We start from the raw sequence: 15,774 nt of genomic DNA, 5'->3' as shown, positions 1-15,774 counted from the left end.
CACATTTGAGACCTCTAAAAACACCTACCAGTGAGCAATAGGCTGGGAAAAAATGAAATGCCCTGAATCACTGAGGACAGAGGGAATATGGCTGCTAAGAAAGCTTTGACACAACTGACAGGTCCTTAGCTGTAAAAATTAAAATATTGGTAAGGTATGTCTTAACTGAAAGTAGGCATCTAGTTATCAACTAGGTATCCAATCTGATCCAATTTGTGAAATAAATCATCCTTTTAAAGAGCAGACAAATGAACTTGCTTTGTCACAGCTATCCAGCACCTATGCTGTAATACAGGGTACAGAAGTCTGGGAGGTAAAGCTGCATTATAAGCAGGTTCAAAGAAGAGGTAAAGGTTTGCTTATGAATCAGATAAATAATGCTTTGAAATAAAAGTTGCCTTAAGAGTGATTTTCATTGTCTTGCCTTGTGGACAGTATTAGTAGAACAGTTAAGAGGAAAACAGTTTCCCTAAGACATCAGGAACTCATCCAGCAGAGAATGCTGAAAGAAACTAGTTCTGGAGAGGAAAAAAAAAAAAAAAAAAAAAAGACTGACTCATTTTGTGACTATGAGGTGAGGGGGATGACCTCAGTGACTCAATTCTGCAATATAATCTCTGAAACATGGTCCCTCTCACATATTATCTACCAATCTGAAACAGCTTCAAGTTGCCTGTTGGAATTTTCTCATCAAGTAAACTACAGACAGGTCAATCCAGGAACTTAATGTTCAAGGGTCTGTCTTCTCCTTGAAGAGGGGGACTGATCTTATTTCTCCACCTAGATACAGAACATGGCAGTTTCCTCTGTTTTCCTGCATCTGTTGCCCCATGATGGGGGAAAAAACAGAAGGCACATCTTAACCACCTTCCAGCTCAGGGCTCCTGTAGAGTCATTGAAAACTTGGAAGTCTGAAATTGGTGATAGGAGCTCAACTCAGAAAAGCAGTATCCTCCACCGTCCATTTGTAACACATAGACAGGAAAAAAAAAAAAAGTCTTGCAAGCACTGGCAGACTACCTTCATCAACTGATCTCATGCTGTATTCTTCCTAGTACAACAATTACTGAATGTCTGGAACGCTTATCGGGATGATAAACTGCTTGATGCCATGCCCATACACATCACATACGCACCTCCAGTCTCCTGCATGTACCTACTGTTACACACCCCAGAACAACTAAGCAAGCATGTACTTGTTTTAAGATTACTGAAAATGTCCCAAAGTTTCATTAGCACACACAAGCGACACTGAGACAGAAACTAGTACATAGAGGGTATAGCTCTGCTTCTACAAATACTGGGCACTATTTCTGTAACTTCATGCTGAGACTGAAAAGAACTATATATAACATAAGCATGTTTGCTCTTAGGTAGATAAGGGACAGATCATCTCAGTCATCTAAAAAGGGATAAATGATAATTCCTTCTATTCTGAAGTGATGAACAACTAAAAGACTTTTGTCAAAGCCCTTAGTGCAATCCAAAGAATAAAAGACAGAATCCTAAACAGGAACCACAACAAAAGAGAAAATGCTTTCAAAAACAAAGACTTGATTAACTTGGTGAGTGCCTTGTAGGTCAAGGAATACGAACTACTTTTATTTCTGGGGCAATGAATTCACCAAAAACAGTGCTGCAATTTAATGCATTAAACTATTTGAGTGTAGGACTCAAGTCTCCATTCCTTTTCAGGGCAAAGGAGTAATTGCCATAAACCTAATCCTACACCAGCAATGAATAGAGAATAACTTCACTGCCTCAAGATCCAAAACTTACCTCCCACTACTATAGATTACAAAAACAGTATTTGGTAAAGAGAAATGGAAGGAGTCTTGGAGTGAGATAATGAAAAACTCATTAGCAGAATTCCAGACATCATCATCCAAACACCTTCATCAAAAGCCAAAGGCTGCCAGCTACAGTTTAAGAATCCTGACCTTCCCCATAACCTGCCCGAATGATGAGCTAGGGATGTACCATCCTAGGAACAACTGCTGGGAAGCTTGAAGAAAAGTGTGTGTCATTGTCCTTCTGCCCTGCTTATAATTCCATAAACATGAAGAAAATGGAATACTCAAAAAAAAAAAGCTGAATTATCAGGTCTGCTGTTTGTTCTTCTTTGGTAAACATACACTAGGGCAGAAAGCTATGGACAAAAGTTGCCAAAACCATCCTTTGGGTCATACCTCACAATGGAGTAGTAACACACTGAAACAGGGCAAGAATTCATAAATACATCACCATCACCAAGCCCCAATAACAAGCCCAGACCTATTCCCAGCCCCCAAAGCAACTGAACTAAGAGTCATTCACACAGAGCTAAGGACTACCTCCGACAATCATGGGAACAGACTTGGCTAAATCTCAGTCTGAGGAAATAAGAAATAACATTTATGCCATTCTGAAGATACCACAAACAGTGCAGCAATATGCACTTCCAAGCTCTGATAAGCCTTTTACAGATGCCACTGATTAGCAAGCATTGGAGACAGCACAGGTAGACAAGAGAAGAATTTCCTTTCCTGCATTGACTTGACTTAAAGTAGATCATGTTTCTGGTGTTTTTTTCAACCCACCCCCAACTTGTCAGAGGATTAGCAATTTCAACTTGCAGTGCTGTCTTCAACAGCTGGGTAGCTGGGTCAGAAGCACAAAAGATGCCTCTTCATGCATCACAATCTCTCCTTACTCATAACTAAAGGCAGCAAAGACCTCCTACTTAAAACAACAAAATCAAAGACCGAGAACAGTAACCACTGATAGATCAAGTTCTGACATTAAGAAAAAAAAAGCTTTTTCTCTAGCTTTCAAAACCAAAAGAGAAGTAGTGTTCACTTCCCTTTTAGAGAAAAAGGCAAATGTAGAGGAAAGGAAAAAAACCAATACACCACTAGAGATGATGACAGAATAAAATGAATTCTCCAGCTAGCAGTGTGTATATGTATAGACACAAAGCAAACAGATACACAAACAAGCATTCCAAAGAAAGGTTTCTATTCAACTGTATTCAGGATTGTGGTTTTTTTCTGATTCAGACTGAAAAGATGTTTTCAAAATCTTCTTAGAAACATACTAAACCACTTTGTTTTGAAAAATTTGAAAGTTTTTTTTTTACTGTAAAATTATCTTTTAATTTTACTTTCTTATATTTCATGGTAGCAGTAGCCATGAAGTGACAGAAATTATGTATACTTCACTTCTGCATAGCTGAAGTGTACAGGGTAGTTATCTCAGAACGTAGTCCTGCTGCTGACAATTTTTTTCATTTTATAGGTATTTAAAAATTACTCTCAGCCTCTTCAATTTATATTAATAACTGTGTAATCACCGTTGTGTTTGCCCCAAATTACTTTTTTTAAAGATAAGCCCTCTATACATACTTCTGTGCACAGAATGTCTACTTTTTCTTTCAAAATCTCTATCCAAGTTGCCACAATAGAAATACAAAACAGCTAGCATTAGAAAATAAGATGTACAGTATCACAGAAGACTAATCTCAAAAAAAGCTGTTACACTTTGTGACATCAAGAAATAGAAGCCTAAAAGTTGTATTTCAAGGGTTTCCAAAAACAAAAGTACTGCTTCTTCAAAATATTTTCTAGATAGTAGTGTCACTTAATAAACCAAAGTTGTTGGGTCGGTTTGGGTTTTTTTTTGCAAAGTGGTATCTATTATCACATTGTAAACTGAAGTTCTCCAATAGTTTTCATATTTGCTTATTTTTTTCCCTAGGCCACTACATTTTTCTACATCAAAAGTGTAATCTCATTTTACAAAAGGCTCACTGCTTACATCTTCTACCATATTTAACTATTCAGATTCTGTGACACAGAAAAGTTGAAATTTAGAAGGACAAAGCTGAACTTGTAGCGCTTCTGAGCACAGTTTATATCCACTCCCACTTTCAGAGATACCTACCTCTCCTATTTCCATCAATGGTTCATTCATATCCACTCCTCCATAGCCATACTGAAGATCAGCTTCAGTCAATTTGTTCTTCTTAATAAACTGTGTGTTGAGGTACCTATAGAAATAAAGATATTCTAATCAAAACAGGCAAAAGTTAAGACTATTTTTGGTTTTTTTAATAAATTTGGAATTGTGGAATGTCTTCCACATCACAAAAGGTAACCTCTTTTAACCAGTGCCATTGCTATTGATAGGGAATTCTTAAAATACAAATGTCTGATTTAAAAGATCTTACATCATATTAAAACAGTACAGTATTAGTAATTGAGATATCAAACACTAGCCTGATACATCATTGTCAGCATTTTCTTGGTCTGCAATATACTTGTGTAAGACTCCAACATTTCAATGTACATGGCCATATTACTCATACATGTATATGCAAAATAACTGCTAAATTCTGAGCAGTTGACTAGTATTAGAGTGACAGTAATTTATTTATTTTTAATGTTAGAAAAATGTTCCTGAGTATTAAGTATTTTTAAGTAAAATGTATTTTCTTCTACCTGTACTGTTCATTATTTTGCATTTCTCAGACTAAACCACAAAAATAGTGTCAATTTTTACAAGGCCAATTTTTGTCAGTTATGATCCCTTACACAGGTCATGGTAACTAGCAAACAGCTCTATTACAAATTCTGAAGATAAGAGAAAAATCTGTAGAAATTATTTTAATTAACAGTTATAAAGAAGAAATGTTATAAACAGTTTATTTTATTTTAGTATTTAGTATGTACTATCATATGCATAGTTTTTATAAATAATAGAAAATGATTTCTGCACAAGACTTGGTAAAACATCCCTTTTAATTCTCAGGATTCCCTTTAAAAGAAATACAGTAACATTTTTAAACTGAACCATTCTCCTCTTTCCCAGATAACTGGGAAAAAACTTCTAATATGTTTCATAACTACCCTTACAATATTTGTTATGTTAGTGCTTAAATGAGGTAACTGAGAATTATTTTTTTTTAAATTCCAATCTAACTAGCAGTTTTGAGATGCCCAGTTTCAGACACTGAAGAGAGCCAGATTACTGAAGCACTTCAGGAGATTAAGGCTTCAAAGGCTGCATCAGACTAGTGACGTCTGAACACTTTCAGCAGGCAGACAAATGACAGGCAAAGAAGAAAAGGAGTAACACACTATGGAAACCTGTGCACTTGAAAGGATTTAGGACACCACAGAGTACAAAGAACGAAGACTTGTGATAGTGCAGTGGTGACAAACTGAAATACAGTGACCTAACCTACTTTCAGACTCCAGAGTCTTACAGAGTACTTAAGCCCTCTGCTACCACCAATAACCATCATAAATTGTAAATGCAAGTCTCTGTAGAAGGCTACAGGCCTGTCATCTCATATGAAACTTGTGTGGACATCCAGAATAGTTGGAACACAAGCCTTAAGCAGGCATGCTCCTTGATGACATTTCCTGCCCCTCACCACGTGAACAAAGCCAGCAGCTGCCATTCTGCTTTTTCCTGTTAAGCTTGCTAAAAAGGAAAGCCCTATGCTCTCCTCATTCACACCCTCTCTCTTCAACAAATCCAGACTGGACAACTGATCTGTCTTAAAACTAATGTAGCCACAAGTAAATAAACAAGTTTAACCTAGATCAGGTAGCCCTGCAAAGACCTATGTGATTCAAGCAAAAAGGGGGTGGCAAGAAGCAGGCAGACAGAATGACTCGTGGCAAGAGTGTCACCATACTCTGCCTCAAAACCAAACAAAATTTGCCCACATTTCCTCTCCCCTTCACCTATTTTTACCATCAACTTCCAGAACAAAGCACAAGCAAATAACTGCAAAGGATGTGTAAACAGTATAATCTCAAGTCAACTTCACTGAAGTCATAAACCTTTTTTCACCTTGAATAACTACTTCAAATACTTCATCTATGTCTTACTTTTAAAAGACAATCCATAAGGTTCATCTGTAACTTACTGTGGGGACAAGGATTGGGCATGCATTCATAATACCAGAAATTGTCCAGACTCTTCCTACTATTGAGATAAAACTTTCAGGTGAAAATTTGAAACACCTGATCACACAGCTCACACCCAATTACTTGAGAGTGCAGCTGTGCAGGCTTATGCTTTACTATCTGATGAGGAAAATGGCAGACAAGATGAGAAAATGGAGATTTCCTTTCATGTTATTTAGCAAAGCAACATACCTTTTGGTACCCACACGTCAAAATACACCCACCAAGCTTCCACTCCAGAAAGAAGTTAAAAGTTTGGAATTTACAAGAGTGGTACAAGACCCATTCAAAACAAATACCTACTTCACAGTGGAATACTGAAAGACAGTGTTCCATCTAAACTGACAATATTGGGAAATGTCTGGTACATGAATATTTTTTGTGGGCAAATTTCTTCAGATATAAAGGACTTGGTAATTCAGCAAAATAAAAGGATATGTTCTTTTACAAGGTATGTAGCAAAAAAACCCCTGCAAAAACTAATTTAACAATTAGAAGGGTAGCTAATAATTGGGACAGGTTACCTGCTAGCTTTCATGTATTTGGTACTTTTAGATCAACAAAGGACAACAGTCTAAGCACAGATTACTATTCCAGACACAGTGGCCACATTCCCAAAGCAATGTTTCCACATCTCAATAGCACGCCGTGTCCTTGGGGGGACAGACTTTGCAAAGCCTTGTCAGAAGGATTAGATGTGTATTTTTTTCTTTTAATGTTTTATTTGGTTTTAGTAGTTTGAATTACATATTCCTAGGTAAGAAACAAATATTAGTGTTGGCAAAACAGACATGGTAAAATTTAGCTTGAAGGTAATAAACCTAAGAGCATACCTGTCCCAAGTCAGCTCCCAGTTATTTTCTTATGTTCTCCATGATAAACCCTAAAGAATTTACCTCCTTTAAGTCTTTGTCCATCCATGATATGACACCACAAAACAACAGACATGATTATATGTATTTCTAGAAGTACCATACTTTTTTTAAGCAACAAGGGTAGATGCCCTCTATTCAGAATCTTTTCCTCCTCTGAAAGCTCTCCAAAGCTAAAGAATCTTCTGAGCAACAACTCTTTTCTTCACCCGTCCCCCTTCCACACACATAGTCAGACTGCTATACTGATCCCCAAAATGGCACAGGAGTCTAGCAGAACAGTATACAGGAATAAACCTAACCAAGTGCCAAGGAAATTGCTTTCAGAAAGTTGCACCGGGAGTACCCTGCTAACAATTTTCACAGGCCACTGCAAGTGCTCATGGACAGAGAAATGGATACGGACCCTACATGGCAATATCATTCACTGTTCTGATGTATAGCAGGCAATTAAAAAAAAAGTAACTAATTAGCTAGGACTAATTATTACCATTAGTTTTCAGAAGTATTCAGTTTGCTTTTCAAGATTTTCTTCAACCTACCACTTGCACAATTATATTGCTTTGCAAGCTACAGAATGCATATGCAATCACATGACAAAGTTATAAATGGGTACATTACTGTATAATAGAAATTAGCAACTGTATTAATACTTTCAATAATTTCCATGTCCATCTATATGGTCAGCGGTGCTGGGGACCAGTTATGAATGCTGTTCCTCATGGGTGGATACTAAGTTAGCAGTTTGCCTTGCAGAGCTGACAGTGAGCCAACCACCTCCTTGGCCGCATTAGCAAGAGCGTACCAGCACGTCGAGGGAGGTGATTGTTCCCTCAGCACTTGTGAGGATGTACCTGGAACATTATGACCAGTTTCGAGTACCCAAATACAAGAGATCTGGACAAATGGAAGGGAGTCCAGAGAAAGCTCACTGAAACACCTAGGATGCAGAGCATGAGACATACATAAGATGAAGATAAACTCTTCTCAGAGGAGCACGGAGAAAAGACAAGAAGTAATGGACACAAGTTGCAGCATGACAAATTCCAAACAGACATACAGGAAAATTTTTTAGAATTAGAGTAACCAAGCACTAAAACAGACTGCTCATAAAGGCAACAAAATCTCTGTCCTTGAAGGAGCTCAGAATTTGACTCAACAAAGCCGTAGGCAACCTGGTTTAACTGTGAAGCTAGCCCTACTCCAAGCATAAGGTTGAAATGGATGACCTTCAAAGGTTTATTCACACCTACTTTTTTTTTTTTTTAAGTGTTTCAATGAAAGCATGCAATGGTGACTTCACAAGAGCTATACTAAAAACAGCAGAACCACTGTGCTTTATCCAAGCATAATGCTTTATCATGTCTAGTAGTGTACACATACAAGTGCTCAGCACTGGAAATTTTCATAATCCAGTATCTGTTCTGATTCACTTTTAAGCACAGATGAAGTATTCACTGGTTTATAGATCTGTAAAATAGGGTTAAAGTAATCTACCATGATTGGAGGATTAGCTAATAAATGAAAGCCATTTCATTACAACAAAGCACTGCAAATACTAAAATTTTATGAATGCAAGGGCCATATCAAAATAATGAGACCAATAATAAATACCTGATGTGGAAGTAAAACTCCCAGGGGTACCAAATGCTATAGCCTACAAAGAAGGCAGTTCTTCAGTGGAAGAAGTTTCAATAGAAAAATACCATTAATGTTAGGTTTCAAATGTTGATGGCACTTCTTGTTTGTTTAAATCTTCCCCATATTTATTAAGTTACAAAATTAGTAAGCAGGATTAAGAGCAGCAGCTTCTTAACACTTAAAAAATGAGAAGGGGTCTGGAATTAATGAGTTTGAATTGTATTACAGGTTACTGTGATATTATGCTTAGAATCAGAATACAAATTACTCCTAACATAATAAAACCAGCTGAAGTTTAATCCTGAAGGGGAAGGAAGATGTCTCACATAAAAGTACAAAAAGAAAGAGAACTAAGATTAGGCTAAAGAACTAAAAATTAGTATACATTATTATGCTAGTATTATTACAAGTGTTTAAAAAAAAAAAAAGACAAACCAGAACAAAGCAAAAGCTGTATTATGTGTGTTTAGCTTTCCGGATTTTATTATGAACCAGTTTTAAAACTTCAGCTGTTTTAAAAAAAAAATTACTTAATTTTAATTTGCTGGATAAGAAAACTCTCCAGTTACTTGAAATAAAGGTACACAAAACAGATTTTTTTACGAGTACAATTACCTGTGAAAACAGTTACAGCACCAAGACGCTGATAAGCCCCAATGCCCAGCACTGTTTTTATCTATTATGTTTATCATCAGAACTAACAAAAACAATAACTGAAAAAGTTTCTTTAATATCAAGTGTTCTTTATTCCATCAGTTTTATCACCTTGGTTTAGTCAAGCATGTATGGAATTTTAGTTTTCAAACTGAATCCAAATTTGTTTTCCTAGCAAAATGCACCCAGGGGGGTGGGTGAAAAAACAAAACACCAAAATCAACATCAAAGAAAGAAAACATTTGACTGCATTGCTAGTCATATGATTGGTCTTGCATTTTATTAATTTTGCTTAAAAGCAGAGTCTCACATTTCAGTAGTAATTCAAATATTACCTACCAGGGTAGAAGGTTTAAGAAGCAGAGATAGATTCCTTTAAATAGGCTTGCATTTAAAAATAACACTAAGATTACTAGCAGTAAAAATTAATCAGTTTTCATTGCTGGAAAAATTATACAAATTAGATCCTGGCATACAACAGAGTTGACTAATTTATGGTGCTTTTTTGAGAGCAGGTGTGCAAGTAAGAGAAGAACTCCAATTGCTTTATAAAACCCAGAATATCTTCTTATGGTCTTCAGAAGTACTTTCACCCAAAACATTCTCTCAAAAAAAACAAAAAAGTGACCTAACACTTGAAGTGTTTCCAATGCATGAAGGTCATTATGACTCTACTAATCAAGCACTGAATTATTTCTTGCCTTCATGAGAGGGTCTTTTAGTTCCCATTACAATGTACATTTTATTATTTAAGAGAAAAATCATACTTTCACAAAGTCATACCCTTTAGCGACTTTTAAAAGCTAGTATATGACAAAACTCAGAATTTCAACACCAAGAAAAAAAGATATAACTTTAAGGTGAAATTATTTCCAACGGAACACCTAAGTAGTACATTTTTTGGACCAAAACACGATATGTAAAGCAGGAAGAGTTAGGATGAGCAGAACTGGCATGAAATAACTAACTTCAGAGTTTAAGAGCTTGGCTTCACTGATATATGAATACCACTCTACTGAACTTACATATATGCACAAGTTGGTTTGTAGGCATAACTGACTGGAAAAAAATGCTCTAGCTTGTTTAAAAATAAAACAAAAAAATCAGGTTCACACTGCTGGAGAAGTATTTTAATTTGTTGGTTTATGACCAGAAGCACTCAAGTGCTCAGAAAAACTGTTACACAAAGCAGAATCAGTGAGATTCATACACAATAAATAGGATTTCCGCCCCCCCACCCCCCCCCATCAATTCTCCAGTTATGGAACTAAAGTTTGCAAGCCCAGAACGGACTCCATCACATTTGTTCCCATTCTGCTAGCAATAATTTAACAGATTCTACAAGATCACATACATATCTCCTAACATAATAGCAAAGGTCTTGAAACCCTTTGTAAATCCTCACATCTTACCATCAAGTAAGTTCAATATTAACAGTGCCTCGTAAGTTATATTTACCTGTTGGGTATCATATGCATAATGGACACTAGAATACTCAACCTACAGAGTGGAATTAAAATCCATATCCTAGTAAATCCAAAGTTATAATATAGTTATAATTCTTGCATCTCATGAATGGCTGTGTTTTATATGCTTAAACTATCACTAGTAGCAATGAAACACATTTGCAATACAGGAAACAGTAGAAGTACAAAAATAACAGGGGTTAGTTGTGGTTTAATTTATAGACTTGGCTGTAATCTACTGAAAAAAACTGTAAAATTGATTGCTTGTATACAGTCTATTCGTTTCTGAAGTTCTCAGAAAACAAATAACGAGAAATTTTCAGTCCTTCTCCAATCCCTGCAATTCAAACATTAACCTGAAAAGCAAGGACCCAAGAGCACATAGCCTTGATTGAAAGGCTCTTCTAGAAGGGACAGCTGTGTTTTTGCCAAAGTATGTGGCTAAGCTTTGCAACAAACCATGCTGGTTCAACTGGATGCTTTAGTACAATGCCATCCTTGTAGAACACCACCTAGGTTTATGAGCTACTTCACTGCAGGGTTGATTAGCACCAATATATTTGGCACTGTAACATCAGAAACAACAGAGGTAGAATATATTAGTAATGAAAGAATAGTAGGAATCATCTTAGATAATTACTTCAGTGGTAAGCAGCAGTGCACAGAAAAAAATCTGTTGGAGTATTATTCCTTTTTTCTCATGTTCTGCTACCGTAACTATATTCTCTCCAAAGCCAACCTGGGGCCTATTCAGCTATTGCTCTCTTTAAGCAACATTCTTCAACTTAGGCAGCAGATCACTGTAATCATTTCAGAAGTTTAACAAATCTTTTGCAAAGCTTACCTGTATAAACAGTCCATATAGTCTGCCCCTTTGCTATACTCTTCCCAGTATCTGTGATACATAACCAGTACTTGTTCTTCAGCTTCCAGAACTCTCTGTGAAAGAAGACACACACACCCCGCTAAAATTAGTATTACAATAGCATACAAAGTTATAACAGGATTGTCATTTTGGAAAAACAATCACATGTTCAAAATTAAGACCACACCTAAGCTTTAACTGGTCTAAAAATAACATTTTTGCAACGACCAGAAAACTAACAAATCTTCATAATATAAAGTTTTGGTAAGCCAGCTACAACACCTGAAGTTGCTTTATTTTGCATTTAAAAAGAACAATCTCTATAATGTACTATTTTCTACTAATCTTTACAGCAGTACTTGCTTGAATAAGCATGGTTCATATTCTCACATCATACTGGTGGGATAACTCACATACCTATGACCTCACTGACACAGATAAATTTTAAATTCACACAGCCACATGCACACTGGAGGAGTTGCCCAACTATAACCACTTAAAATCAGTATGCCTTACTGGTTAGACAAGCCCTTATACTTACCAAGAATCCTGGAATAAAACAAGTTTAACAAAGTGCAGATATGTGCAAACTTAAAACATGTCTTAAGTTCTGCAAATCTAGGTCCAAATCTTTTGGAATTTGTGTGAATCATCTAAAAAGTTGATGTACTGAACTTCAAAATATATTCATACTTCAAAGGAATAAGTTCAACAATTTAAACTAATTAGTATGATTTTGAAGGAGGATGAGATCCTAGGAATTCAACTATAATTTTGTCTAGAGTATGTAATTTTAAACTCCGGTCCAAGCAGCAAAGCAGCCTATGCAAAAATAATGTAAAAGAGGAAAGTTAGTAGACAAAACAGAATCTAGAGTGCTTTCCTCTGCAGCATGAATTTTGTGAAGGTTTTCCAGCATTATTTCAAAGACAAATGGTGGATAGTCAATTTAAAAAAAATGGACATATGCCTTCCGCTACTTACCACAGCTTCTACTGTGCTGGCACCTCCCTGATTATCCTAAGTGATTTCATTCAGCTCACTAAATAAATGAGAAATTTTTTGGCTGAGTTGTCTGCCAGTTTAGTGAACTGATTTAGCCTACCAAAGTGTTGGAGGTATCCTCTCTGCAACCAGTGGAACTACCCATTAAGATACCCAGCCTAGTTTGTCAAATACACAGGTACCTAAGCTCAAAAAAATTGCATCAAGCCATTTAGCAGTACTATCCAGAATTTGCAATTCTTTATTCCCTACACAGACACCAAAGGCAGGTGGACATCTTATTTAAATCTACTTCTTTTTACTGAAATACAAGGAGACACTGTTCATCCATCCTATATATTCAACATGATGGATCATGACTCTGTTGAAAAGAGCTGTTTAGCTGACGAGACAAAAGTTAATTCACACCTATATAGGTATACAAGTATTGTTATTTGTCATAATAAATAATTTGTCATTACTTCCTCCCTTCTCAGGCATTTTTGTTATTTTATTTCCCATGTATTTCAGAAGTTGTCTTTAGTAGAGTATGTACAATCAGTTTCCAAGACACTAGAGTAGATACTTTTACATTGTAACACAAGGCTAATGACGAACTATAGCACATTTGGACAAAGAAGACATTTCTGTAACTTGTTTGACTAAAAGCATTCAACAGAAAAGAACGGACTTACTTTTCAAGCCAAGGAATATTTTATATAAACCATAACTGTTGGCTTAAAAAGAAAGTTCTTTTGTGTTGCATATAGACAGATAGCTATATATCTGTCTACATTACGCTGTGTGTTATGTGTTGCATACATCCAAGAGATTTTTTTTTTTTCTCCTGTCTCTGGAACTCTGTCATCTGTGATTTAGCCTCATAAAATCTGCATACTTTCATACATACAAAACAAAAAAACCCCAAATGTCCCTAAGTCAAGAAAGGACAAACTATACCTACACGTACATCAGTAACTGTATAGGTTACCTTGTGCAAATGGCGTACATGATTTTCCAAAAAAATTTTAGTCTCAGTATAAAGTCTCTCTCCAAGAGGTTCAGGATAGGCCACACACAAAGCATAAATGTCTCTAGGCTCAGAGTCAAGGTTTGTATCCGCTTAAAGTGTGAAAACTTACCAACAAAATTGAAGATTTACGGAACTTTTTTTGCTCCCACACATGCATTTTAGTTTTTTGTTTGTTTTTTTTTTTTTTACATTGAGCACAAAAGATAAAATGGATAATTTTCTGAAATTAGTCTAAGTCCTGATTTATGAAGAATCTAAGTTTTCAGCATCAATAATAAATTTTAAGTAGTAGAAGTTGAGGGACTGTTACAGCTGAGATTCTGGTACTTCTGGTAGCCCCACACTGACATGGCTTCTACCACTTATTTGCCATCTATGAATAATATATTATTTTCTCAAAGTGAAAAAGCAGCTTTCATCCAAAATTATTCCTCTGTATCTGCAGCCAATGTGAAACTGAGACTCTTTTTAGATAATGGAAAGAAGCACTAATTAGGTTAGGAACATGATTAGCCAAGTATATAGAACAGAGCAAACATGAAGTATAGCTGACTTACAAGTTTTCCTCCCGCAAGTCCAAAACAATTTACTGTCCCTGCGTACACCCCCCAGCTCCACAGGTAAAACCATTTTGTGGGACACTGGAAATTAAGTCATCACAATGGTGGTCTGGATGCAAAAACTTTGTTTTATTTTTAACCATTATTATCATATCAGTAATCCTGTTTATATCACAGCCACAGAAAACAGTTATACTTGCTCACTTAAAAGGGCAGCAGCAAACAGTTAAACCCCTTAAGGTGATTTTGTCCCTGAAGCATCTTGCAGAGCTACACCTTTCATTTGTAAGGTTTACATCAAGTTTTAAAAAAGTCACTTGATACTTTGTCAGGAAAAAAACTTATGATTAAGAACTTTGCTTTTGGAAAAGTCAAGCAAGGATTAAGTCAAGCTTCAGGTCAACAACTGTGGGATATAAACTAGTTCTCCAAAATTATTTAAAACCATCATGCTTATCCAGTAAGTCTAGGCACTTTATAAAACCAGCCATGCTAGAAATAATGATTTAGTATAGATTACTTTTTAAGGTAAGCTCTTTAATTAAGGGAAAACACTAATCTGTTTTCCTCTAGCCTACCTTAAAAAAGCACAAGCCTGTGTAAAAAGAGGTAGAAGACATAAGGCCAGTTGACATATCGCCTGCTTAGTCTACAGAATAATGTCAAGCTTTCATCACATAGTTTTTCCCAAAAGCATGTTTCATTTTTATATATGGAAGTACTACTCAAAACAGAGAAGATACTGATGTAGGACAACTAAATGGAAAAAAGCCTTTATTTGGCAACTGGAATCTCAGAGAGCCTAATCAGAGTCTAATCTCAAGTACAGTTATTTCATCCATATAGATTATCTTTATCAGAATTCTCCTAGGAATGGCAAGAAGCATTAAATGGAAACCTCAACAAACAAAACAGGCAATATGCACTGCTTTGTCACAGTAGCTAGCATTACATTGCACCAACTTACAAAGTTATGGCCAATAAAATATCAAAACAATTAAATTAGTAGTGAATGAAAGGTTCTCTTAAACAGATTGTAAAGAACAGTTGGGGTTTTTTTTACACATTCCACCCCCCCCAACCAAATTTTGTCAGTTTAAGGATAGTAGGCAAACACATACTCAATATAATTCAGATAGCAAGCCTCTTCACTATGCATATGATATTTATGAGAAAGTAAATTCCAGAATTAGAAATCTTTGTAAGCTACTCGCAAGCAAAGGGGACATGACTTTTTTTTCCTCTTTAGATCCACAACTACACTATCTGAATCACCAAAACTATTATGGATCTCTGCTACAAGAACAGCTTATTTCAAAGTTAGAGGAAACAGGCAGTCTTCACCACAACAGCACAATAATAATGGCAGCTTATCTGGCAAAAGCAGCAAACAAGTATCTCTGAATTTATCTAGCCTCTGTGCCCTTGGCTTCCGTTAGGAGTCCAGATGACTTGATAGTTGTAAACAAGTTTCTTGGTTGTAATAAACCTATTTAAGAACAGGAATAGTATCTGTACTCCTTCATGAAAATGCACATCTTCCAAACATGCCTTTCCTTATTCTAGAGAACAGTCAAATTTTCTTGGAAATGAAGAAAGCTGAATCTAGTATTCTTCCTTGACATATGACACTCAGTCTGCATTCCTCCTTGAAAATAAACTAATAGCTTAATGACAGAAGCCCTTCCACAGGCACCTCACACATTTTCCTGTATCAATCAACTGATAAAAATAAACACCAA

General features: G+C 36.0%; 1 protein-coding gene across 5 annotated transcripts in view; it reads right to left on the bottom strand.

Moving 5' to 3' along the window:
- CUL2 (cullin 2) overlaps positions 1-15,774 on the bottom strand; it is a 55,087-nt gene that overhangs the window by 31,667 nt on the left and 7,646 nt on the right. For all 5 annotated transcript variants that reach the window (XM_075046048.1, XM_075046037.1, XM_075046027.1 and 2 more), the window contains exons 3-5: positions 13,431-13,533; positions 11,435-11,529; positions 3,922-4,027 (exon numbers count right to left, since the gene is read on the bottom strand). In XM_075046048.1, coding sequence (XP_074902149.1) covers positions 3,922-4,027; positions 11,435-11,529; positions 13,431-13,533 — 304 coding nt within the window. The remainder of the gene's footprint in view (positions 1-3,921; positions 4,028-11,434; positions 11,530-13,430; positions 13,534-15,774) is intronic.

The sequence above is a fragment of the Buteo buteo genome, chromosome 2 (assembly GCF_964188355.1).
Source record: "Buteo buteo chromosome 2, bButBut1.hap1.1, whole genome shotgun sequence".
Classification (NCBI taxonomy): Eukaryota; Metazoa; Chordata; class Aves; order Accipitriformes; family Accipitridae; genus Buteo; species Buteo buteo.
This window is presented reverse-complemented; position numbering and strand designations above follow the sequence as displayed.